This window comes from Empidonax traillii, unplaced genomic scaffold (genome assembly GCF_003031625.1).
Source record: "Empidonax traillii isolate 1590-97213 ecotype Southwest subspecies unplaced genomic scaffold, ASM303162v1 scaffold9:size3134949, whole genome shotgun sequence".
Lineage (NCBI taxonomy): Eukaryota > Metazoa > Chordata > Aves > Passeriformes > Tyrannidae > Empidonax > Empidonax traillii.
This window is the reverse complement of record NW_020955202.1, coordinates 2,233,333-2,260,551: the sequence shown is the minus strand read 5'-3', so window position 1 is coordinate 2,260,551 and position 27,219 is coordinate 2,233,333. Positions and strand designations below refer to the sequence as shown.

The 27,219-nt window shown below is 43.1% G+C and overlaps 2 protein-coding genes across 3 annotated transcripts; one reads left to right on the top strand and one right to left on the bottom strand.

Annotated features, from left to right (window-relative positions):
• Positions 1-566: 566 nt before the first annotated feature.
• On the top strand, positions 567-13,300 carry IL17D (interleukin 17D). The gene is made up of 2 exons (XM_027885071.1): positions 567-982; positions 10,358-13,300. Exons 1-2 carry the CDS (start codon positions 567-569, stop codon positions 10,671-10,673), a joined length of 732 nt encoding a protein of 243 aa, XP_027740872.1. The 3' UTR covers positions 10,674-13,300.
• A 1,730-nt stretch (positions 13,301-15,030) lies between these two features.
• EEF1AKMT1 (EEF1A lysine methyltransferase 1) lies at positions 15,031-26,221 on the bottom strand. Of its 2 annotated transcripts, none has more exons than XM_027884468.1 (5): positions 26,177-26,221; positions 20,391-20,544; positions 19,426-19,508; positions 18,748-19,028; positions 15,031-17,583 (listed from the first exon to the last, which is right to left on the bottom strand). In XM_027884468.1, exons 2-5 carry the CDS (start codon positions 20,538-20,540, stop codon positions 17,456-17,458), a joined length of 642 nt encoding a protein of 213 aa, XP_027740269.1. In that variant the 5' UTR covers positions 20,541-20,544; positions 26,177-26,221; the 3' UTR covers positions 15,031-17,455. The 2 variants fall into 2 exon arrangements, with proteins under 2 accessions (XP_027740269.1, XP_027740259.1); XM_027884458.1 differs by lacking the exon at positions 26,177-26,221 and adding an exon at positions 25,375-25,421.
• Between the last annotated feature and the right edge of the window lie 998 nt (positions 26,222-27,219).

Here is a 27,219-nt window from a genome sequence, read left to right as displayed (position 1 = left end):
TCCCTTCCCCAGCTGCAGTCACACAGCCAGGGCTGGGCTATTTCCAGCTGCAAATCCTCACGTTTTTTTCACATCAGCCTTGACCCTTTGGCTCTGACCGGGCCAAGTCCCCCTGGCTCTGCCTCACTCTCGAGCCCTGGACACCAAGTGTCCCAGCGGGGCCGAGTAGAACCCGGCTCTACTCGTGCCGCGGGCAGCGGGAGCAGAGGGGAGCAGCGGGGCAGAGGGAGCGCTCGGCTGCCGACGGCACCCGCGGGAGCGCCGGGCTGCTGGCCGGTCCTGGGCCGGCGGCTGTGGGCGGACCGAGCCCGGCCGTGCCCGCGGGGCTGTCCCGGGGCCGGGGGCAGCGCGGCGGGGAGCGGGACCGGCCCGCGCCCGGCGTCGAGCCCTCGCCACCTCTCCGTGAGCGCCGCCGAACATGTTCCTGGCAGGCGAGGCCAGGGGAGATGCAGTGAGGCGCGGGGCACTTTTCCAACAGCTCCTCCGCCGGGAGAGCCAGTGGCACGGCGCGGCGCCGCGTCCCGCCGCCTTCCGCGGCTCCCTCGAGGAGGAGCAGCCCGGCCGCCATGCAGCGAGGCAGGGTAAGGGCTGCGGGCTGCGGGCCGGGGGCTGCGGGGCGCGGGCGGTGCCGGCGGGTCTCGGTCCCGTCCCCGCTGACGGCGCCGTCGTTGCAGGTGCGGGCGGCGGCGGCGCTGCTGGCGCTGCTCTGCGCGGCGCTGCTCCCGCTCCGCGCCCAGCCCGCCAGGGCGCACAGGCAGCGGCCGGCGCGGACCCGGAGCTGCGGAGAGCGGCCCGAGGAGCTGCTGGAGCAGCTGTACGGGCGGCTGGCGGCGGGCATGCTCAGCGCCTTCCACCACACCCTGCAGCCCGAGCCGCCGGGTCGCCAGCACAACGCCAGCTGCCCCGCCGGGGGACGCCCGGCCGCCGACAAGAGGGTCCGACTCCCCGTCAACATGCGCAGCGCATCGCCATGGGCTTACAGGTGACTGTGGGAGCCGCGGGAAGGGGGGGTCCGGCTGCCTCAAGGGGGACCTGGCGGGCTGAAGGGAGACGGGCCGGTGTCCCCGTGTGGGACGGGCAGCAGCGCCGGGATCCTCCGGTTCTCCCTGCGCGGTACCCGGGGGATGATCGGGGAGGTGAGGGGTGAGCGCGGCACCGAGTAGCAGCCGAGAGGAAAGGTGCTAAAGTAGACGTCTAGGTAAGGTGATGTAAAGTAATTGCGTAAAATCAGCTTGTCTGAGGGATACGTCTGATGGGCAGAAAGAGAAACGAACGAGGTGGAGTGAGCCGTGAGATGGAGCTCGCATACACCTGGGAGCACAGATCACCCCTCAGAAAGTTGCTTGGGCAAATTGTCATATGTGAAGTTCACTCAGAGGACCCTCAGCAAAGAATCACCGCTAAGGAAGCACATCCTGACTCTGTAACAGCCCCAAGGGGGCTCAGTTCTTTTCCTGAGATGTGACTCCAGACACTCTGCTGTTTCTAAAATACATGAGTATACTCTGTGTTCATGTTACACACAGGCAGAGCCGTATCTTCCACTTAGCAAACACTCTCAAGGGATTGCTGTCCGGTTTGCTGAGGAGCGTAGGCAAGGAATGAGTACAGCAATATTCCGCATTGTGTTTTCAGCCTATGCTTTGCAAATCTCCTTCCCCTGAGGTGGAACAGAGGCTGACAGACTATTTTTAAGTGGGCATAAAAATAACTTAGTACAGCAAATTTGAATTTAGGCTACTTAATACACAAACCGAGGGTCTGCACTTCTACAGGGAGCTATGGAAAAGCTTGGAAACCACTTAGCTAGAACACTAAACCCAGTGTGTGATCACATTCTCAGAAGACTATCAAGCCTTCTGGTGGTTTGTTTTAGTAAGACTAACAGAACTAAGAGGAGTGAGTTCTCTGTTTTCACCTTTCTGTAAAGACATTGCAGACAACAGGAAGGTAAAACATGCCAAAACTTAAAAGGAACTGACTTTCTTGCTACTTTCTGTGTCTTGTCCTTCCCATATGCTTTGATGCAGTTACTATGTATTCAGCAAGCAAATATCTCCTTGTTAGCGGTCTCCAATAAACATTTATTCTGTGGCATGGGTTTAGCCCACTTTTAGTTTAAGAAGTAATCCTACTGAGAGAAAAAATGGTTTATTTGCTCAGTAAGTTTTTCATAAACAAAGTATTTTTAGTAATACATTTTCTCTAAGCAGACTGAGGATTTTTAAGCTACCTAAGTGTGCACAAAGCAAGTATGATGAATGAAACACCTACTATTAGGCTTAGGTACTTTTTAGGGTGGTTTTGATAAATACTAGTGCTATCAGAAAATTGGTCTTCTGATTTGAAAACAGTGCCTTCCATGCTTACATCTCGTTAGGCAGGTGTTTATTTCAGTTGGGCCTCTGAATAGGTTTATTTCTTAACAGAGAACCAGCTGCTTTTTGGGGCTTGGCTTACAGCAAGTTTATTAAGAAGCTTTAAATACGCTGTACTTTTCATCAGAATGTTTTCAAACAGACCACTAACCATTCGCATAGAAGTAACATGATGACATCTTCAAGCTGGGAATTTTGAAAGATAGTGGGGGAAAAAAAAAAAAGTATACCATTAAAAGCAAAATCCAACAATATGTTTAGGGGAAAAACTGTTTCTCTAGGGTGAAGAAAACTGAGCACATGGTCCAGTTAACAGATCCCATTTACAGCTTTTTTTTTGGTGACTGTGGTTTTAGTGTATCATAAGTGTGCAATGAGACACCAACAGACATCACAACAACGTGCATTAGCTCTTCCAACCTACTATCTCATAGATTTTGAAGCTGGATATGAAGATCTGTTTTGTTCTACAGTCTTTACCCGAGTACTCTGGAAGCAAGCTCCCTCATCCTGTTAGAGCTACTGTGTATCTTTGATAAGGACACTCAGCTCTCCATTAAGAACCTGCAAGCGATGTTACATGACACTTTGTCAATGGCTAACCGATTTAATTTACACAATCTCAGAGATTTCTTCTCCGTGGCTGGGGTGTTAATCTGAAAAACTGCACACAGCTGTCTTCTGAAATACAGAACCTTCTTGACAAGCCTATTAACATTTAATTCTTTCAATCTTTCATCATAAATTTCGCCCCTTCACTGATTTATTGCTGTCTCCTGAACTGCCTTCTGAATAACTGGAGTTGGTTTGGTTGTCAAATAAATTCACTTGCTCTTGTACACTACAGGACACTGCTCAAGGGCTGGATTTGACTACTTGAAATTTGCATCAAGATGCCTGCTCCATTTCGGTGTGTCTCACTGACATCCTGCTCTCTGACTTCTTTTCTGCACCTAAAAATTTACAGTGCAATTCATTTTTGCTCTGTTCATGGAGTCTTTATTTTTGACCTGCATTTTAAAGTCTGAGATATCTTATGCTGTTTCTACATTTCCATTGGTGTTGCAGCAGTTCCCATTGTTACCATCTGCAAATTTCATTAACATACTGTTTATACACCCTGTTCCAGGTCATTAATAATAAAGATATTAAGTCTGGCTCTACTTACCTTCCCCTATCTCCCTAGGCACCTGCTCCCAGCTGTTGTACACTGCTGCTTGTAATTCTTCTGCTCAGATGACTGTTCAGTTCGACTGAAATTTTTTCATATCAGCATTTATGAGAAAGAATCAAATATATTACTTAGAGATCTGTTTGTCCCCCCTGCATTGCCTGTATCCCAAGTTTGTCATTCCAAGTGTGGAAGAATTAGGTTTGACTGGCTTAAAGCTCAGATAATCCTTGTGTGGCTTCTTTCCTTGTCTTTGTTCTGTGCTAACTATTTATTTTCCATTTCTTGGTCTTTTGGTTTGGTTATACAAAAATCAAGACTTACATCACTTTTGGCTTGCTGCAACCCAGAGATACAGGGGCTGTACATGGATTGCACCACAGATCCATCTGGTCCCCAGTCCTGCTGCTAGCAGCAACCAACAGGTGGTATTTAAAGCAAAAGTTAGCAGAGAAGGATTCATCTGTCTGATACTGAAATTCCACCCTGACGGCCACGGGAGATCAGTATATAACTCAGGGCACAAAGTTTAATCACACGAATCGCTCTTTACTCTGCAGAGCTATCAAGAGACAGCAGAGTTCCCTGAAGGCAGTTAGGCATGTTGGATTTGTTCAGCAGTTCAGGAAGCCGGTCTAAAAATTACCCAGTTTTTTAAAAAAATAAAGCAGACAGTTTCTCATGGACAAGAACGATTATAAAAAGGATTAATTTTAAATGCACGTCTAAATGTTTGCAGGATCTGATATTAAAGCTCAGAGTAATGGTTGGAAAATCTGATCCCACTGAAGTCAACAGCACTTTTATGGGTAGTGTTAATTTGTGATTCCATTCTTGGGGCTGCAGAGCATAGGTGCCATTCATTAATCAGCTCTACACATAATTTCTATTTTTATTTTCTGTTTTCTTAGGGTTATAATAACAATCATAGCCAGTTTTTAGGAATACATTCAGAGTCTTCTGCAAACACACCTCTGTGTGACTTTGGCAAAAATTCTTTATGTGTATTCAAGAAGTCATTCACGTTTCTGAATTTCCAAATCCCATGTCTTCTGTGTCTGCCTCTCGGGCCTAATCCTGTGTTTACTAAGGGTTATTTACAGAGATTTAACTTTTATTGTTAGTGTTGCTCTGATCATGAAATCCCACGTAATCCACTCCCTTCCTCAAACATTGCCCAGCTTGTTTTTTCTGATTTTCAAAAAGCAGTTTCAGTTTATAAGCATCCCTGTTTTAGTGCTCATTTACATGAAATCTTAATAAAAGTAATACAGACAAGTCTTTTTTTACTGGTAAAGGGCAAGCTTGTGTGCAGTGTGTTTGAAAAAGAGGTCTTTCCTTTAAATAATACTCCAGTGGTTTTCTAGAAGCTTATCCAAGACATTTTCCAGGATTTAACAGTACTGAGTGGCACAGTGTGCTTATGCCAAATACACAGCAAAGGGAAAGAATTCAAGGGGTCACAGAACTGCCATCCTTTTCAGTTGAGTACATGTTTGTACAACTCTTCAGAAAATCGGTTATAGCATTAGGCTACTCTTTGCAAGCACTGTAGTTACTACCTGTATGTAAAACAAACTAAGAATAATGTGAACAAAAGAACACCTGCTACAGGGAAATAAATGTCTTGCCAAGAAGGAAAAAAGTTACTGGCTCTTAATCCCATAAGTATTTTGGAGTGTGAAGGAAGGGGACAATGATCTGCTTATTAGACTTCTGATAACATCCAGCTGTTAGCCCAGTGCTAACACTCATTTTCTGAAGAGTCTGCTGGCTGCCCCAGCACAGCATCTCACTCCCTGGAGTCAGAAGCTTGGAAACTATGAAGCGATAATATTATTAAAAATACTACATGTGAAAGTAGCAGTACAGGACAAGACAGATTAAGTCTCTGCAAGAGTTTTACTTCTGACAGAGACTTTTGTCTTGAGTTTCCAGGCTCAGAACGTAAACAGCAGGAAGTTTGTTTTTCACTGGGATCCCTCAAAGCTCTCGTAGGGTCATAAGGAAAAGCAGCCTAGTCACACTTCATTAGCAGTTCTGGTTCAGCACAAACCTGCTTCTTGTTCCAGCACACCGAAACAGAGCAGCCCAGCAGAGCTCCCTGCTCCCTGTTGCTCATCAATCGAGAGCGCTGGTGAGGCAGAGTTAGCCTTATATACCAGCGACCTGAGTTCACAGGACAAGGGCAATCCTCCTACAAATGTCTGGGCTGTCTAGTTTGCAGCAGTGGCCACAGTAAATGACACGAGGCTGCAGGGGACAGCTGGATGCCAGTGAGAAGTTGCACTTCTCTGGTCCTCCGGCACTCTTCCCAGCTGCATCCATCCCAGCTGGGTGTATCTTACCCTACATGTAGGAAAGAGTCAGTGGGAACTTGGAGCATGTGTTTTGTCTGGTTAGTTAACCTGATGAAAAATTCTCTGTTCTGGAAGATATAAAAACATGACTTTTAAGTGCTTGGGGTAATGGAAAGGCATCAAACCAAAGCAGCTGAGGCAGTGGTCATGATCTGCATAGTGGTGGTCTTGTTCCACACATGCAAACAGAGGAAGTAGGTCACACAATTGCATTTTTCCAGCTAGGTCACTGGTTTTTCTTAGTGGTTCAGACCCAAGTAGGTCTGGGCTGCCTGGAAAGATAAAAATGAGGCTTTAGTTATATGGCTTTGCCGAACAGGTTTGTGCTGAAAATGCAGAACCTTGGATATGGCTCCAAATTGTAGTGACATTTGAGTTAAACTAATTATTTCAGGAGGCATTACTTAAATCCTTCAGCCTTAAAGTTCTGGTCTGGATGCAAACCCACATCTATATTTTCAATCCATCATCTTTCCTATTCCCCACATGATGGAGTAGAGGTGTCTACATCCAACTTAGTAATACAAGAGATTTTTTTTCTTTGGAAAGTATAAAACCATGTCACAATCACACCATCCTTCCAAAAAAAAAAAGAAAAAAAACCACCAAAAAACCCAGTTTATACTTGACTTTCACCATGTGGGAATTTGGAGGGGAAAGTTCATTGTAGACCATGATTCCAGCGTTCTTCTGCTACCAGTGAAAACTCTTATGTCTGCATGCAGAAGCATGTTCATGCTTTCCAGTAACATCATAAACCAGGTGCTAGAGATAATACAGTGGAGGAAATACCAATGACTTGACATATGGTGTGTTTAACAATCCACCACTGAAACTACTCGCACTTGAGTTTGAAATGGGAATGTATCACAGTAGAAAGGCCTGTATTCCCCTTTCTTCCCTTCTGCTGGCTACCATACATTTATTTCACACTGGTGTGAAATCCTGTAACATGAAGGTATTTCCTGGGGAAAGTAAACAAGTATAAATGGAACAGAGAAGCTTTGCAAAAAATATTTGCAACATCACCAGTGTCTGGCTATGAGAGAACTGGACAGGTTTGTCTGTGAGGAAAACCAACTCTTTAAATATATATGTGTGTGTGTATATATATATGTATATATATATATATATATATATATATACATATATATATATATATATATATACATATATATATATATGATGGCCATTATATATACATTTTAAATGCCTCTTTTCTTTGATGACAGGATAATCAAGTTTGTGTTTGGCCAAAGCTGTGATTCCAAGTCCTGATAAACAGGTGATAATTCTGGAAAAGGCAGCTCCCCTCTGCCCCCATCGACAGCTGCTTGTCCCCACTGGCTTTTGGTGTAGATGTCTGTGCACATGTGGCAAGATATACACAGCTTTCAATGAAGTTACTTTTCAGTTGAATGAGTTCTTTGATCAATCCTGTGACCAGAAAAACATCAGCATCAACCCAGGGGTGGGTGTGAGAGGGAGAGCCAGACTGCCTGTTTTTGCAAGTACAGATTTTGTTGACCAGCAGTGACTGCAGCCACAGATTGAGGCAAAGTTATGCTGCCTCTTCCACAGCTGAAACCTCTTCTCACCTAAGAGATGACCTGAAAAGATAAAAGGCTAGCACTTTGATGCCCACAGAAGTGCTGCAAACCCTGAGAAGCACAATTTAGAAATCACTTTAAATCTATTCAAATTTAAGATCACTTGAAGCTCTGTTAAGAGATCCCACCGGGACCCCACCATAAGATGGAGTAAGTCCAGGGGAGGGCCAGGAAGACGCTCTAAAGGATGGAGACCTTCTATGAAGACAGACTGGGAGCCATCAGTATCTAAAGGGGGCCTAAATAGGCCTGGAAAGAGCAGGTAGTGAAAGGAAAAGGAGTAATGGCTCCAAACTGAAAGAGGATAGGTTTTTATCAGACATTGGGAAGAATTAGGAAGGGAGGATGGTGAGGCACTGGCACAGACTGCCCAGAGAAGCTGTGGCTGCTGCATCCCAGGAAGTGTCCAAGGCCAGGTTGGATGGGGCTTTGAGCAGCCTGGCCTAGTGGAAGGTGATCCTGCCCCCGGCAGTAAGGTTTGAACTAGATGATCTTTAAGGTCCCTTCAACCTAAACCATTTTATGATTCTATGGTTCTATTGTGGTTTTCAAAATCAGTTATTTTAAAATGGCTGTGGAAAGGGGATATTGTATACTCAGTAGTTTGTTTTATCCCATAAATAATTATCTTGATGACAGGTATTTGATTCCTTTTTGTTATGCAGTTGCCTTGCTTCATCTACTGCATGGTGGTTCTATCCTGATCCCAAGTAGAGGATGGCTTAAAACCCAGTGCAAGAATTTTTACTGTTCTTGCAGCAATTCATGATAAACATTACAGGTTTGACCATTCTCTCTGGTATCAAATCTTTTTTACTCAATTTTTTATCCTCAGCTGCTGTGATTCACCAAACATGGGAAATTATTGATTTAGTTTTCAAGAAAAAAAATGCTTCACTTCACTGTCAGGAAAATCTACCAAGTAAAGAGGTAGCAAAGTATTGCAACGGAGCCTCTGGGCAGGCTGGGGTTCTCCACTGGAGCTTTTTAAGAATGGGTTGGACAAACATGGGCAAATACATCTGAGCTTGCCCCATGGAGTCATAGGTGACCTCTTGATGTGTCTTCATGCTCTCTCCATGCCAGTATCAGCCCTAGGACACTTCTGCTGTGCACTGTGTGTACATCTGACCATGTATGGTGTGAAAGTAGGAGCAGGGGAAAGGGAAGAAAAGGATTTCCTGTTATCTGACAGGTGTGCTCGTGATAACACATGTGAGGTCAGCATCCTCCCAAAGCAGGGATGGGCGCAGAGGGAGGAGCACTGGCTGTACTTCTGGGCTGAATGTTTCTCCAGCCAAAGACAGCCGTCATCCCTCCCCAGCTGGACAGCAGAACCAGTGCTGAAGCAGGGCTAGTTCTGTAATAGTGTTACAGAAGGTTATCTAGAGGAAACCTGAAAGTGTAAAGAGCATAGTGGCAGGCATAGGAGTTAATAGTATTTTTAAATATCCTCATTTTCTGGAGGTGCAAACATATTTTCTAGAATAATGGCACACCGTTCTAATAATGTACAAGTTACAGCCATGCCTGGTATCTAATTCCAGTATAAGCAGGTAAAGTACAAAGCAACAAATACATCAGCACCACAATAAGCAGTGTGGCTACACAATCCAGTACTGTACTCCATTGTGCACTTAATCTTTTATTTCATAAAACAAAGCAGACTTTTTCAGCCTTTAGTCTCCTTGCTGAAAGCAATGGCGATAGGTCAGCCAGGATCTGTGTGACTTGAGACCATAGTATCACATCTTTGTTTCTGCATCCAACAACATCCAGAGAGGAATGATAGAACTTGGGCTTTGCTGATCCAAGCTTTACTTAGAATCACAGAACCCTTAAGGTTGGAAAAAACCTTTGAGATTATTGAGTCCAACCTTTGACCGATCACCACCTTGGTCAACTAAACCATAGCACTAAGTGCCGTGTTGCTTCATGAACGCCTCCAGGGATGGTGATTCCACCTCCCTGGGCAGTCCATTCCAGTGCTTGACAACCCTTTCTGCGCAGGAATTCTTCCTGATGTCCAACCTGAAGCTTAGTTTAAAAGCTTTGCTCCTGCTAATAAGGAATGTCTAGAGACAGGGAATTAATAAGCAAAAAGAAATGGCCAAAAAACAAATGGTGAAACAACAAAAAATAGAGGCTATACTCCTGAAGCTTTGAGGCAATGCTTTACTTCAAAATATAGCAGGCAAGGGCAGACAAAACACTGACATTGCAGTTTATCTCAATGTGGGCATGAAAATATTACTTTTCGCCGGTTAGAGGAAGAGACAAAGGTGAATTAGAGAAAGAAATACAGAGCTCTGCTTTCTGCATCTTTATAACTCCAAGAATAGTAGGGAGGCAAAATCTATTGCTGAAATAATAGTACAATTCAATTCTACTTAAGTTATTAATTTTTAAAACACCATGTCATGGCTTTAACAAAATAATGTTAACAAGGATTTGTACTAATTTTTGAAGAACTTGGGGTAGATCAAATGCCCAAGTGTCCTTTTTAATGCTCTATTTACCCATTCAGTCCAAACCACAAAACTTATTCTTCTTAAACCCCTGAATCTCATAGTTCAGAAAGCCAAATGTTTCATACTTCTGTGTGCACTGTAGGACCTGATCAGTTCTGTTAGTTGTGCATTGTTTCTTCTTTACTCTTTACAAATAAGAAGCCAGACAGCAATAGCCACAGCTATATTTTCTGGAAAAGACAACAAAAATATGATATAATTATTATAATGAAATAATAATAACAACAATAACAACAACATTATATAACTCCAAAGGAATATATCTATTTTAAGACGTACTAACGGATCTTTATCTGCTTCCCTGTAGAATTTCCTATGATCCCACAAGATATCCCAAATACATTCCTGAAGCATACTGTCTGTGCAAAGGCTGCCTCATGGGGATCTTTGGGGAGGAGAATTTCCACTTCCGCAGCACCCCTGTGTACATGCCGACTGTCATCCTGCGCCGCACGCCCTCCTGTGCCGGGGGCCGCTACGTCTACACAGAGGATTACATCACCATCCCAGTGGGCTGCACCTGTGTGCCTGAGCCAGAAAAGGAGGCCGAAAGCGTAAATTCCAGCATAGATAAGCAAGAGGTGAAGCTGCTGGTGAGCCAGAACAAGCCCTCGTCAGAATGAAGAACATACTGGGAGCTGTGTTACAGTACTGGCCTCACATTCACATTTCACCACCTTGGGAAACGGTGACACGGCAGCAAACACATTGACTTGCCCTCTTTTCCTGCTTACAGTTATTTCAGTTATAAGACGGAAAGTTTTGTCGAGTCACTCAGATCATTAGAGATGGCGAATCATATGAAGAACTTCTTTAGTTTATGTACTCCTGTTTAGTGAACCTGTTGAGTTTGTTGCTGCAAATTCCAAAGTAGCCTTTTTTATTTTTCTTAGAGCAGAACATTTTATCCTTGCTTCTTCACAGTAAATTTTAGAAGATGACGCAATTGTAAGACATGTTAGCTATTATTACAGCAGGCTGCTGGTTGTAGATATTTTTAAAGAATCTCTTATATTCTAAGTACCCTTATATAAAAATCACATAGTGCCGACCTGTGCCCAATCAGCAGTTAAAAGGATAATTTCTCAGGCTGAGAAAGCTTTCCTTTACATTGCATAATCTCCAAGCAGTGTTCTTGGCTGTTACATCTTTGGCTATTTATACAACACAGCAAGGAAACCTTTGCTGAGTTAGAGTTATTAATGAAACAATATTCTAGTGTGTTTGCTATTTTTAAACTTGCAAAATTGCTAAGGGTACAAAAGTGTTGAGAAAAAAACATGCTAGAATATTGTAAAACTGCAGCAGACTTTTCTGATGTGGACTAAATCTGATTACACAGAGAATATCAGTTAGAAAAAACACGCTTTGGGTCCCAAGAATTCTGTATTAGATTTCATCCATCACTAACTGCGTAACTGTTTCTTGTGATAGAAGTGTACCTGTACAGTTGAAAGGCCAAAACTTTTTTCATGTTAGGAGAGGAAATTGTCTATTAAAAAATAAGTACAGAGGACAGAGTCCATCTCAAGTACACTGCAAGCTAGGTCTTAACTTCTAGATGCTACAAGAAGTTACTGAGGTGAGTCTCAGTCAATCCAAACAATTTATACAATTGCTGTTACACAGTTTTCCCTATGCCACATGTAACAATCACCCCCAAGAGCTGCTAGTCTGCAGAAGCACCATCTTCCATCTGTGCAGCTTACTGCTGAAGGAACTTGATGGCAAGCCCTAACTGGAAACCCTGGATACACAAAAAATTGCATTTCCAGAACAAGAGACTGAATGTTGACTCAGTTTAGTGAATAGGAATCAGGAATAACCAGGCATGCCTTGCACAAACATAATTCCTCAGAGGGCCACACTTGCCAAAACTGATCAAGCTCTGAATGCACAGCAGAGAGTTTTCTTTTTACTGCTGAAGGACCTTGACTGCAGTATTTTTACAGAATAGTCATCATATGCAGCAATGCATTTGCTATATGTCAAGAATCTCAAAACTGGCCTTTAATTCACAGCGGAGAGAGCCCCTACACTACACAAACACACACTTCTTTGGAGTGTTGTTGGATGAAGAATGGAAAGACTACAAGCTAATCAGAATTAACAAGTTAAACAGAGAATGGAAGTCATACGACAACTACTTATCTTGGTGCACAGTTATGGACTGTGCTCTCTTATGACCCAGTCTAGCATAACAGTATTTTTACGGTGTAACTTCGTACAAAGCCTAAAATAGCTTAATGAATTAAAGATTCCCTTCATGATGTCAGATTGAAGATTGTAACTGTGTCTTTTGTGCAGATGCTTTTCCTCAATTCTACTTGTCTTTAGATCTGTGTTTCCTCAAATTGTGATGCTTCTGTCTCAAGGAAACCCTCAAAGGAGAGTTCAAACAAGGTCATAAAGTGTTTATACTACTCAGAGAACAGCTAATTGCCTAGCTGCTGCCAGCAATTAGAGGTAGTTACCTGCTCCCTAGAGAATGTAAATGCTTGCAGCAGTTACAACCACTTTTCCTTCCTCCTAAGTTGGAGGAACTTCTCACCCTCTGAGCAGAGGGAAATGGTAATCAGAGGGGCTCAAAAGGGAGACAGACCCACAAAACTGGAGAAACACTTCATTGGATGATGTTTCTACAGCCTGTCTTCTTAAGAGTTTCACTACTACACTGTGAGGTTTTTTCTCCACACACACACTTCAGGCAGGGTGAAGATGAACTTTCAGACTCCACAGCATAGAAAGCAAAGTGTTCACCATAAAAGGCAGTAAAATGACCCCAAACAACAAAAACAAAATGTCAAACCACGCAGCATTTAACATGTAGTAAATACTCAGAGGGGCTACCAGCTAAAACTCTGGCTAAACACTGCCCTCCAGCAGAACTCATCTGTCTGCCCACATGCTTTTCTTATACAAATTTGTCTGCAACTAATTAGTTATTAGAGCACATGGATATATTTGCGTGATGTGGAGGAAAAAAAATCTCACTTTTTTTGTTGCAGTTCTTGTGCTGCAAGCATTAATTTATTGGAGTTATTTTGAGGGTTTCAAGTAACTAGAGCATGTTCTTGGAATTTCTGGGAGTTGCAAACTAAGATCAGGTAAATGGAGCCTAATCAGTTTCTCCAGTCCAGTAAAACAAATGCTTTGGCTTACATAGAGCTTCAGAAACTGGATGACAAAAAGTACTACAGAACTGCAAAATCTCAGTGGATCAATAGAATGAGAATGTTGGCAGCAACCTTCTCATCACACTGCAACAAGTGCAGGAAGCTTCCCATGGTTACAAGCATCTTCATGTTATCTTGTTCAGAAGCCCGTTTTCCTTCTTTAATCTTTACTCTCTTCTGTGACAGACTTTTTAGCTAAGCCAGTTTGCCTCCTGATCCAGCTTTCCAGTTAGGTGTCTCTTAAAATCTGTGTTTATGTTTTAGCACGAGCAACTGTTTCATAGTTTGTTAGTGAACAACTGTTTGTTAATACTTAATGTCAAGAACTATTATCCACGCAAACATTTGTTGATCTTCAAAATACCCTTCCATCTACTCTTTCTCTCCACATTACTCATGTTGAAAAGGTTGAGTATTAAATGTAGTTTGCATTTGTTTGGAATTTTTTTTTTTTTTTTTTTTTATAATGAGGTCATCACATCATGGATTTATATCAGTTTCACTTCAAATGTGGTGTGACATTTTCCAGTTTCTAGCCCTCTGGTTACAGCTGCTGCAGCCTTGCCTTTAATTTGCATGGGGGGAGGGAGGGTTCACTGGAGTTGCTTCAAGGCTTCACAAACTGTTGACAGAAGGCAGACATGAAATGCCTCATTGAACCAGCTCCAGCCCCAATAAATGCAAACAATTCAAAGCTGGAACTATCTGGCAGCTGCAGCTGATTTGAGAAAATTTTTTGTTGTGCCAGGAAAATCTTTTCCTTCAATGAGGTTGTCCCTGGAATACATTAGAAGTCACAAAACACAGAACAATATCCTTGGTAAAGAGATTATTTTCTTCTCTATAGTATAACTTAAGATAGGTTGGAAAATTCCAATCATTCAGGAAGGCTGAGAAAAGCCTGAGATGCTAGTTTTGGTTTTCTCGCCAGTCATTACCTGAAGGTGTTTGTCTGAATAGATGGAGATCTACAGCTGCAAGTGAACATGGAATTGCATAGGGGAACACGAACACAAAAGCCATGAGAGGAAAAGGGAAAAAGGCTGTGATGTGCTCACAAAGCATGAAACCCCATTAATCTCACTGGTATTAGGGAACAGCCATAAATACCTGGACTAGGGCACGAGGGAGATCCAGTCAATCCCACGTGTTTTGGTGGCATGAGCCACCACTTGGTTTTGCTGTACTCCCGTCTAAGGAGGCTGCAGAATGCGAGCAGACCCAGAAAAGCAGCACAGCTCTGACATCAGCTGATGAGGGGCTTCTGCTACCCGAACCCAGCTGCCCTGTTTCCCATCTCAGTGCATGGCACTGGGGCTGCTCCGTGCAGGTAACAGAGTGACCGAACCAACCATCAGAGATACCTCCCAGTTGTTCTGGTCTGGATGGGGGAACAGGCACGGGCACGGGCACAGGGTGGAAGCAATTGTGTGGTAGAGACGGGCTATCCATGCAACACCAATGAGGGTGACATTTTTAACAAAAGTGCAGAAATTGGCAGCAGTACTTTGGGCCTCATACAACTGCATTTCCAGAAACATTTCATTTCTCATCTGGGGTGAGGTGCAGTGTATTCTCTTCCCCTACAGTCACCAGCCTGTGCACAAGCAAGTTTTCTCTGCGAGGTGTCCCAGCCATACCAACAGCAGGGCACTGAGATGTAATGGGCACAGTGCCCATCACTGCAGGTAAGTGGCTGTAGCACAGGACTCTGTAGTCATAAATGCCACTGGAAAGGCAGCATGGTGCTAACTCTCCACCACACTCTGCTCCAACAGAAAGTCCATCCATGAGACATCAGCAGTAAGGAAAATCAATCACTACTTGACACTGATGTTTTTATTCATAATCCTATTACAGAAGACAGATTCTGTTGTCACATAACATTTCTTAATGTTACCATGATGGCACAAAGCACAAATTCACTATGAATTTTTGTGACTTGTACCTTTTTAGAAATAGCTCTTGCCTTGGAATCAATTGGACAAAAAGAAGTTTACCTCCCATCACTGATGAAGTCTGTAAATGCCACCAGTCAAGCTCTGCTTGGGTAGCTGCCTGCACTCACCAGGCTTTTAAGAGGGAAGCTGGTGGACAACAGGCTGCTCTGTTTGAGTGCATCTGCACAGATTTATATGTACTCTCATTTTCATAACTGTGCATCTTCACAGTGCCTCTTTTCAAAGCTGTCTGACCTACATTTGAGAAGCAGCAGTCATTTTCTTGGAAGTTAATTTCTTGGTATAACTGAATGGTGCAGTTTCATTTTTTTAAGAAAGGTCTCTGATGAAGTTAGCAAAGTCATCCTCTGATTCTGCTGTAGAGAGCCCAGCAACACACATTTACCAAAATAAAGCAAACAACTGAAGGAATTAATAGCAAAGCAGCAACATAGGTGAAGCTTTGGTTTGAACAGCCCATTCTAATTTAGGTGGGTGGCAGGGGAAGAATATCCTCCCTTCCGCTAATCTGTCCCCAATACCCGTTCCCCTTGAAACCTCCACATAGTTATAAACAAAGTTTCATGAGTTACTTCATCGTCTCCATCTGCTTGGTAACAAACCGGTTTACAATTGTGAAGTACAGACTTGTGCCAATAGCCATGCAATTAACACTCTGGTTTGCTTTTTTTTTTTTAAACTGGCCACATAAAAATGATGGTGAAGCCTCCTGGAAAACAACTAAACCCAGCTGTATGTCACCTGCGGACAGGCATTTTCAGAGGGGATCCTGGCTCAGCAGCAAGGACAGCTTCTGGTTTGAAAGGCAAGACTGTATTGGCCATGGGCTCACAGAGACTGTCAGAAAGAAGAGTCTGGTGCCTGTTCTCCTGCAAGCGCTGCCTCTGCTGCACTTCCCTCGTTTAACAAACCTGTTACCTGTCCGACAGAAGCCAAGGCCATGGAAGAGAAATTAAACTGTTAAAATGAAACTCAGGAACAGCAGATGTAAAGTGTGAGGAGGGAAAACCCTTAGGAAGTAAATAGGTTTCTTGGAAAATGGGGAAGAGAGCTACAGTGGCTTGGATGGGTATTTATGAACCACTGTTGTGTCCAGGTCAGGCAGCACGATACACTGAGCACTGAGAGAGAATTATATTCTATCTACATTATTCCTGCTCAGTTGTTTACTCAACCAGATGGGAAAATCTGCATGCAAAGAGCAAAAATGCACAGAAACTTGTGTGTTATCTCTACCTTATAAAATGATCTTGTCTCACAAGCTTAATTAGGTTTATTCCCACTGAAAAATAAATTTCTCAATTCTTCATTTTAGGTGATATATTTTGTAGATGCAGCATTTCTGTTAGCCTTTTACACAATATGGCATATAAAGACAATTACTTTTGTTTTGTACGGTGTATTTATAGATTATAAACTGTGGAGTGCCTTGGAATTTATGAACCAACTTTCACCCAAAAATACATTAGTAGTGTAGTTAGTCAAAACTAACTTTAAAAATTCCCAGTTACCAAAAATGTCTACCATATGAAAGCAAAATTTTTCTAATGTATCATCTACTTTGATTGAAATATAGTCCAAACCTCGTATATAAAATCTAACATTTGAAACAGTGGGAGTTTATCAATACATTACATTACTCCTCAGTGGCCTTGCAAGATTCAACAATTTCTAAGAGGCTTCTGTTCTACTCCTCTGCTGCTGTCTGTGGAACAGGAGAGAAAGAAAACTGGGCAACGGAAAAAACCAAACTGTTTTTGTAACCATAAACTTGACATACCTGTAAATCATCTTTAATTTCATACTGAAATCTGTTAAAAAGCAGGCATTGTATTTAATCAGAGCCATTATGATTCAAGATTTAATGGACTAACATTACTACAGAAGTATCAAGTTCTTTTGCAATGACAATTCTGATGTCTGCCAAGCAAGCACCTATGTTATAAGGTTGTTACAAGCTAAAAATCACTTCAAAAAATTCAGGTCTCTGAATTGTAAAAGTTACTGATTAGAATTAAACTCAAACTGAGAAGTTCCTGTTATCCAGTCCCTGCACTGTCTGGTCCACATTTACCTAATAGGTAAGGTAAAAACACAGTAGCTGCAAATGCTTACTCATTTAAAAGAGAGAGGCTGACACATGTTCATTAAAGCTAGCCCAGGAAATAGCACTCAGAGCTGAATATTTTCAGCACTGAGAATTGTGGAGTCACTGATAAAAAACAGAAAGCAGCTTGACTGACAAAGTTGCAGATCTTCTTATGAGAATCAGTCCAGTCCAGAAACATAGTTCACATAACATCGAAATTCATTGGCTAAATTTCTCGAGTGTTTTGGAATAAACTTGCACATCTTCACACCAAGATGCTTTGCTGCCTGTTTCTCCATGACGGCACCTGCAGCAAAAATAATTGATATTCAATAAGAAAAACAGTAACAGAATGTTTGGAGTTTTTTTTAGTAGCTCCTCACAAATACATATATAACAGAGCCTGTGGTTTTTTTAAGGAAGGAAGGCTTAAAGTAGCTACACTGTCAGCCTCCCTTAACAACTTAATCTACTGAGAAATTTACAATAAATCTAAAAGAATGGAAATGAATGTCCGAAAACTTTCATAAAAATAGGTAGAGGGTATCAGTGCCATTTATGCATAAAAGAAACTTGGAACTCAGTCTTCTTGCTACATACCAAGGAAGTTAAATGGTAGGGAGCCATGGGAAATGCAAACAGATTACATATACTCTTCCACTTAAATAAACCGCAGCTACGCACTGAGAAATCACTTCCTGAGCAGTATTTCTCAAACTCTGTAAACTGAAGGACCACCTACCCATTTTAGAGAGAACCACCCTTGTGTGTGACTGCCATGAGCAATTAAACCAAAAAGTAGACTTTCTATGGCCACGTATTGTTTTAATTTTTTATTTACTTTGTCTGTTTGGTTGACTTCCCTCAAGTTGTATGGAATAAGAGCTTTTGTCTTTTGCTTTTTGAAAAAGTTTCCTGGATGTCTTCAGATGTCTTGTAATAACAATACAGTTTAGGAAATGCCATGACTAAGGCAGACGCACATCACTTCTTAAATCAGCAAGTGCATCTTCATAAAGAAGGACCTGCAAGTACAATTATCTAGTTATTTAGTGTCACTGCTTTTAACACTGGTTTTTAATTCCTCCTGCTGTATTTCAGTGCCTAGGATGTCAAGAATAAGTTACACCTATGTTTTGCCACAGCCCGACTTCAATCATTGCAAATACAAGAAAAAAATATTTCTGGAACTTTGCAGGATGATCTCGTAATTCCTTAAAAATTCAGTAAAACTTGTAATGCCATAAGAAAAAAACTTGACTTTTAAAGGTCTTATTAAAAATCATTTGCCTTCAGTTTAAAACAAAGATTGAACTCAAGTATTCAAATAAAAAGCTTGGGATACATAGTGCCCCTTAAATGAATGATAATATAATATTATAGAGTTAGTATTTCTCTCACATGAGTGAGTCTGTCTTTTGAGAAAGAGAAGAAGGTCATTATGGGGATCTAATATTTTTATTAGTTATACCTGTGCAAAGCAGTATCTTTCCTTTTGTCAAGTATTTGATCGTCTCTGCAGTTTTCTGAAGACATTCCTCAGACAGATAGGGTGGATCTGCTATTACAATGTCAAAACTGTGTGGCAGGAGATTTTCAGGTAAGTTCAAAGGTTGGTTGTAATCATAGAAGATAAATTCTTCTCCATATACAGAAAACCTTCTGTCGTACTCAAGTATACACACTGAAAAATCTTTACCATCCAGTTCTTTCAGTTTCTGGTACACACTCGGTGCACTAACACATGCTATCCTGAAAAAGACACAATAAGTTAAAATACTGATTTAAAAGGCAAACAACAGCAACAAAACCCCTACACCAGTCCTCACAGCTGCTTTGGGACAAACATTTTAAATATTAGTCCCCAAAATGTAAGCTATTCTTTCTCCATTCTAACCACTAATTCCTTTAATAACTTTAAGCCATTACCTATTCAACCTCCACAGCCTACAACATTCAGTAAAATGGTAAGTGGGAAGATCAGTATGAACTGTGAACTAAAACAGCAAAGCAGTTCTGCAATACTGCAGATGAACAAAGATGAAGTACAGTGAGTAATGAATTAAACTGCATGCTCTGTCTATGAAGTAGACACAAAGCATTTACAGAAAAGACATGCTAAATCTACAACACCATTATTAAAACCTACCTGCCACCTTCTCCAGCTGCCGCAACCACTTCCTTGGCCAGGCACGACGCAGTGTCATCGCTGTACCAAAACTGGCTCAGTTGCTGTGAAATGATGCACAATGACAAACAACATCAAATCTTCTGACTGTGCTATGTACAGTGAGGTGTGGTCAGTCATAACTGAAGAAAACCAAAATCCACAGCAACTTCCCAGTTCACGAACTGTAAAGCTGGAAAAGTAACTATTTTCCTGACAGTCTTTCTACTTCTGTAATCCAGGTAGCTCACACCACATGTTTCCAAAGCGTGTATGGCAGTGCCAGGAAAACCAGGTAATCCAAACCACTGACAAGGCTATTTCAAACCCCATGTGCAGATGCACAACACTTGTGTGCTCCTAATTTGAGTTACTTTAGCAGAAGAAGAAAAAGGAACTTAAAAAGTGACAGTATGGAAGGAAATAAAGGACAAGACTACTAAATCAGAGGGGATCAGGAAAAGGAATAGGAAAAACCAAACAAACGATCCAGAGACAAATCAAAAGTCAGTCCGTCACAAGTAAAAGCAAGCAGTGAAACAGCCATCCACAAAAACAAAGAAATAAAACACAGAAAGAAATATTAAATTAAAGGACAGATCACTTGATCTGGTTACACTGTGTTTGTCTCAGTCTCAGGAAGGAGTCTTTACTACCTTTACATGCCAAAGTGGAGTTAAAATTTCCAGAAGAGACAGATGTTTCTGACAGTAGCTTTATGCCCCGTCCATATACTTTCAGTTAGTGCCCCCCACCCACATGTAGAACAGACAACTATACCCAGATTAAATAGTAAAACAAATCTCCCTACAGTGTTACCATCCATGAATAGGAACATCTTGAGTGTTCCCCTTTTCAATTTCATTTCATTATCCATCCACAAAAGAAAATCATTAAAGGCTACTCCTCTATCTGTGCTTCGTTCATCCAGGTTTATACTTACTTACCCAATCTTCTTCTATTGAGCCAATGGAATATTGATTAAACCCTTGGGTGGTCTTCATGCCCTCTCTCTGCTGCTGTTCCAAATAGAACTCCTGGAGGGCAGCCAACGTATGGGATGAAAGCTGGGGAATGTCATCGTCATCATCATCCATTTTTCTAGATGTCAACCAAGAAAAAAAAAAATTAATTGAATCAACCTTTTCAATGGTGAATGCTTTTAATAACAGCATAATCTCCTGAGGTAAAACAACTTCCACCATGCAGCTAAAACCAAAAACTTCCTAACAAAAGAAAATATATTCCTTCCACTTAGGTGGTCTTAAATCAGTGAGAGACCAATTGGAAATAACATGTCTCCACAGAGAATTTAGGAACAGTAGCAACACTGTTCCCTTTCTGTACAACACAGATTTGGCTTGTCTTCTTACAGGGAAGTTGTCATTACAGTTCTTGGTTTCCTGAATCCATATATACCTTGTATGTATCAGCTTTCAGAAAAAATCTCCTTTAGTGAATTTGAAAAATCCCACAGAAATTATTCCCTTTTCTCCTAGAAATAATGATAGCTACTGGTCATTCCTCTCCATGCTCAAAGTTACACAATTTTGACTCAAAATGAAGTAAACTAGCATTCTAGCTCAGCCAGCATCACCTGGCTTTAACTTCCATGCCATAAAAAGATTCCTCTGAATGCCAGAAACCTAAAAAAAAAAAAAAAAAAGGTAGGCAAGAAGCTCATAAAGATGTTTTTCTAACCCCACTCTACTGAAAACTTGTGCATTTTGTGTGTAAAACCCTGGACACAACTTGTATCAAAAAGACAAGGTATATACTAGCAGAAAAGTACAGCCATTTCCGGAGAACTCTTGATGTGGATTCTGCTGCCCAGAGTCCCTGAGCCCTGCTGACCCCAGGCAGCGCAGCAGAGTTTGTGTCCTTCCCAGAAGGGACCGTGCCACCTCGTGGAACGACAGTGCCAGAAAAGACACAGCACATGGAAACTACTGGAGAAAACTGAGAATATTCCTCTCTGAAGAGACCCATTTTCTCTGCACCCATCCTCAGAACCGGCACACAAGCAATGACTTCAGCAGAGCCCGGAACCAGGAGTACACCTGACTTTACGCAGAAGCCACTGAGAGCCATGTGCCACCTGAAACGAGAGTCATTTCAAGTACAGACACTCAGGGTTTTTCTTCTCCCCGTCCCCTGGACTGCAATGAGAACTCCAGTCTCTCCTCCCCTTCCACCCTTCCTTCCACTCTTGCAGAGCTTTCAAGATGAAGTTTCCTAAAACAGCTTCCCTCTGCTTGCTGGAAGAATGATACTGTAACCTGCCACTGTGAGGTAACTCACACACTTACTCTGCCATTCCGCTGACACCCGACACACCTACATGGGATACGAGGAAAGCACTTGGCTTTTCCAGAATGTTGCTTACTGACTTGATGGCTTCTCAGGCCAGGCTGGCAAAACAGGGAATTGTTCAGAGCCTAAAAACCTACCTATGGTGTTAGCCTCAAGCAAGAGGAGAATTTCAAAGTCAAGTTACCTAGAAAGACCAAAATCGTAATTTCCTCCCCCACCATTTTTAAAAATAAATACATTATTAAATTATGTATTATTTAAAGTATTTTTAATAAAAATGACTGCAAGTTCAAACAGATAACACAGTTTCTAGCCCCAATGCTCTAACAATACACAACACTATGATCCATTTTAAGCCCTATACAACAATTAATTTTCATTAGGACATGTTAAAAATTTAAAACCACTCCTTAACTCACAACTTTTTTTTTTTTTATTATTAAGTGACTGATACATGTAGTAATCTGGTTTGCTATCATCCCCTAAGCAAGGACACATCTATACTTTGACACCTAAGAACTGCAACTTTGCATCTGTTTCAGTTTCTAAGTCAAAAGCTGGAATCTTTATTTTCTGTTCAGTGAGCCCATACAGGTATTTGCAAGGACTAAATCCATGCCCATGAAATGAAACCCTCACAGACAAAATTGCTCATGAAGAATTTCCCATTGTTTCAGTAGGTAAAAAGGCATACTCCCATAGACATCTTTTATCTATTAATAATTTTTCAGTTTATTTTTTAATAGCCTTTCTTTTGGTTTGTAAATTAAAGCCTTAGGAACTAAGCAGTAATTAACTGTGAGGTTGCAAGGAGAGGTAACTCAGAACATATGTTAGAAATATATTGTACATCTATTACAAATACCCCCAAAATTCAATATATTTTTCTGAATGCACATATTCTGACTTAGGTCATTAGCATGAAAACATTCTTGTGCTTAAGAACTACATTAGAAAACTATTAAAGTGAGTTTATAGGAAAAAGACTTGTAAATCCTTCAAGGGAGACAGTTCTACTGTTTGAAAGCCCCTCTATACCCCTTCCAGTTCACTGCTCTCAAGTCCAGAAGCAACCCTGAAACGTTTAGGGGAGGATGGGAAGAAGCACAGAAACCCACAGTGCCTCTGGCTCTTAGGGAACCTTTACACTCTTAATTCCCAAGGTCACTGGGGCTCCAACTGACCCAAGCATGTGCTTGCCCCAGGCCCTGGGTCCCTCACCAGCAGCCTGTGCTCTGTCCTCATGTAGACTCCCTACAAGAACCACACAAGGGGACAGGGCTGTGTTTTAGGAATGCCCTGGGATTGAGAGCAGTTTCCAGCTGTCATGTATGAGAACTCTGATCTTATACAGTCAAATTCTAAAACGGAGGAAAAAAACACCCTAAGTTAGAAGGAACACAAGTGTCAATGCTATAGGAAAAATTAACAATCTTTAGTCCCCAGTACATTTGTTCCACCTGTAATTATGATCACCTGAAAAACAGTATTCTCAGCCCCTATGCACACAGAGGACCACAGCCTCTGATCAGAGGAGTCTGGAAACCTGAAGTCATAGTTCAGCTGAGACAAGTGCCCCACATGCCCTTGCACCACTGTTCACCCCATAAAGACAGAACACCAGCTTGCTGCACAGGTTAGATCCTTCTAGATCCACAGCACTACTCGAGAGGAAGCTCCTTTCACACAGGGAAAGGCAGGCAGGTGGTGAGATCTGTATTTACAAAGCCAACTCAAAAAAACCTCTCCTGGTAAAGTACACAACTGCTGCTTCAGAACTTTTACCGAGAGACTGGACCAAAGGTGACTCTAACATCTCTTTGCCAAAGAGGTTGCATCAGCCTAGCCCATATCGGGGCCCATACCCTAGACCATATTCGGGTTCCCCGAATGCCCACACAACTTGGAAATACCATTTGGTAGGTGTACAAGGCAGTTTTCAATGCTCGTTCTTTTGTGGCACCCTGAAGATGTCATCTCATTGTAATAAAATGTCCCTTGGCTGGAGGGGAAAGGAGAGACTGCTGAAAGGCCATGGAATAGAAGTACAACTGGAAAGCCATGCTGTTCATTGCTGGGAAGGGGGAGGAAGAGGACACTGCAGGTGCCTTAGATCTTTTACCAACAATATAAAAAGCACATGTGCAACTTCAGAAAAGATCTCATTCTAGAGTAACTTGGATCTAAAGACAGACAGCAAGAAACAGAGTTAAATATAGCTGTCTGCATTTCTTCCAAGCTGCCCAAGTCAGTCTTTGAGACAAGCAGCTCATCATCTATGGTGTTTGTAGCACACACTAAGAAAAGCTGGGCAATGGTGTGCAACCATAATGAAAATCACCTGGAAGGGGTTCCAACCACCTGCCTGGAGGTAAACAACCCCTGATCTGAGGGACTGGAATGGTTACTAAAGGCCGGACACGTGCCCTGATACCTCAAAAGCTGGAAGATACTGCGCTCTGCTCAAGCTTGAGCTCGTTATCATATACAGGAATGCAAATGCTGTGTCTGCAGACAACCTGCCACCGATCTGAGGCAGCTCCATTTAAGGATTAAGGCTGAATAACTTTTTGTTCATGTCCATGGCAAATGGTTTAAGAATAAAGCTGTACTAGTTCAGGTCAAGCGCTGGTTGCAATTATTCTTCTGTCCTGAAGGGTTGATACTGGTCATTCCATCCTGAAGACAGCCAAAACCACTGCCTCAAAAGGACTGAGGTAAGGTGAATACATGTGATACCTCACCAATCTATACTCTCAGACTTTAACCATTTTCTACTAAGGAAGCTGTTTTTGCATCCAAAGTGATTCATTCCGTGAACGCAGTTCACAGAAACACTTGTCCAGTACCCCTTAAATTCCCATAGAAGTTTTTAATCTACAGTGTCATTTGGTAAGAAGCTTCATTTTATCAATCATTTTATGAATAACTATCTGTTCTTGCTGTGACAGCATGCACTCCCTTCACATGGTGCAGACACCTGGTGTGACAGAAGAGAAAGCAAGTGGTTGAGCCCTACACTTTCCACGTGTCATTTCACAGACACCTCTAAGACATCCGCCTTCCCTCCCTCGGCAAAATGGCTCTTTTCTAGCCTGAAGGGTCTTAACCCTCTCTGATGGGTTGACAAGTCTTTCGATGCATTCACTCTTCCTTGTTGAATCCTTCCAATGTACCCTTTTTTTTTGAGGAGACTAGAACTCTACGCAATGTCTAAGATACGAGTGATCACGTTTATGCTGTTGTTTAATGATGTTTTCTGTTACATTCTATTTCTTCTCCTAAAAAATTCTTCCATTTGATGTGGTTTTTCTTGGCTGCCACCAAAAAGTGATATTGTGTTTTCTGAGAATCATGTATCATAATCCTGAATCTCCTGACTGCTTGGCAATTGTGTCTGATAACACGATTAAGTAGAATTTACAAAGAAATTTAAAAGGAGCTGTCAAGAGCTCCAAGTTACCAACACATACAGAATAAAAATAATAGCAGTTGTGGTCTCTTTCTCTCAACAAAACCCAGGGAAAATACTGAAACTAGAAAAGGTTCAAGAAGGTTAGTCAGACATCCAAAGATTAGAAAAGCTTTCATAGGGCAATGAGTATGAGGAAGGAGTAACTGAGAAGGAGTATGACAGAGCCTGTAATCATGAGTGGCACAAACACCACGGGCACAGATGGACCACTGTTTTCCTACGCAAGAATTAAAAGGCCAAATGTAGGCTGCAATGGCCTTAACCACAAAAAAAAAAAGCAAACTACCAAACCCCAAAAACCTCAAAACAACACCACCACCACTATCAAAAGCAGCTTGCTCATGACATAAGGTGTTGCTGAGCTATGGAATCCCCTGGTGACTGAATTTCATTGTGCCTCAAAAGTAACACAAGAAAAGTTCACAGAACAGAAACTGTCTCACAGAATTACTAAATATGTGCAAACCGCACTGGATTTAAAAGGTAAGGTCAGGAGGCCTGGTGGCCTCTGGAAGGCGAAGGAAAGCATGGTATGTCCTAGCCTATTCCCACTTTTTTCGGAGAGCATGGAGGGAGAGCCGGAAAGGGCTCGGCACCGCCGGGACCCTAACACACGTGAACGACAGACGGGGCACAGGCGGCTTCTGGAGAAGGCCCATTTCTTCCGTTCGCTCCCGAGTGTATCGCTCCGAAGGCGCCCTGCACCCGCAATAAACTCCTGGGGGGCACAGGGTGACCCTCAGCCCGCCCCTCGGCCGCCAACGAAGCCGCGGCAGCGGGGAGCGGAAGAGGCCGGCTGGCAGGAAGCCCCGCGATGTCCCGGCCCCCGCGCCCCCGGAGCGGGAAGCCCTCCCGCCCTCAAGGCGGGCAGGGGCGGACGGGCACGGGGGCTCTGGGCCGCACCACCCCGGCCCCGCGCCGCGCCCGCCGCCTCCCTGCACTCACCGCCCGTGGAACCCTCCGCGCGCGCGCGGAGACCGCCCGGCCGGCCCCGCCCCCAGCGCCGCGCGCGGGGCGCGCGCGCCCCCTGCTGGGCGCTGCGGGAGGAGGGGGCGGGGATTGCCCATCCCCATCCCCATCCCATCCCCATCCCCATCCCCATCCCCATCCCCATCCCCATCCCCATCCCCATCCCCATCCCACGGGAACCGCTCTGTCTGCCCCTCGCGCCGCTCCCAGCCACGCACGCAGTGTGCGGTGCGGTGTCGCTGAGCCCTCGCGTTCCCCGCTGCTCAGCGGTCGGCGGGGCGGCTCCCTCACAGAAGAAGTACGCGCTGCATGCTGCCCTGGGCGGGCTCCGGCGGCCGAGGAATTCCGCATCTGTGCAGGGACTTGGACACATACTGCAGTCTGAGCTGGGCTGTGAGACAGCAAAAGGCGCCCGTCATGTCAGGGTGAGAGATGATAGGTTCTCTCTCACGAGAGAGTGTGCCAAGTCTTCAAAAAGCCACGAGTTTCGGACTTGCGCCACAACACGGTGCCCCAAAATGGTTTTCTACATCTGGCTCTCCTGCCCAGGCTTTCCATTTCCGCTAAACATCAGCAGGTTGGAACGAGCGCCCTTTCTTGCATACGAACAGAAGTCGAGCTGATTCTCAGACACTTGCAAAGGATAGCAAGTTTTAAAATACTTTGCTTGTTTAATTTCATAGAATCTTGGAATGGCTTGGGTTGGAAGAGACCTTAAAGATCACCTAGTTCAAACCCCCTCTGCCGTAGACAGGGACACTTTTCACGAGACCAAGTTTCTCAGAGCTCCATGCAGCACAGCCTTGAACGCAGCCACCCACAGCTTCTCTGGGCAACCTGTTCCAGTGCCTCACTGCCCTCAGCATAAAGAATTTCTTCAGAATATCTAAACTTACCCTCTCCTAGTTTGAAGCCATTCCTCCTTTGTCCTGTCAGTACATAACCTTGTAAAAGTCTCTCTCCATTGTTCTTATTGTCTGACACCTGCACAATATTACTGAGTGCAGCAAGAAATGTGG

Excerpts from the sequence above, each read along its gene's own strand:
- IL17D (XM_027885071.1), top strand. The coding sequence starts at position 567 with ATGCAGCGAGGCAGGGTAAGGGCTGCGGGCTGCGGGCCGGGGGCTGCG. Across the intron at positions 983-10,357 it reads GCATCGCCATGGGCTTACAG|AATTTCCTATGATCCCACAA; the intron begins GTGACTGTGGGA and ends GCTTCCCTGTAG.
- EEF1AKMT1 (XM_027884458.1), bottom strand. The coding sequence starts at position 25,406 with ATGATTACAGGCTCTGTCATACTCCTTCTCAG. Across the intron at positions 20,545-25,374 it reads TCTGTCATACTCCTTCTCAG|AAAAATGGATGATGATGACG; the intron begins TTACTCCTTCCT and ends GTTGACATCTAG. Across the intron at positions 19,029-19,425 it reads GCAGCTGGAGAAGGTGGCAG|GATAGCATGTGTTAGTGCAC; the intron begins GTAGGTTTTAAT and ends TGTCTTTTTCAG.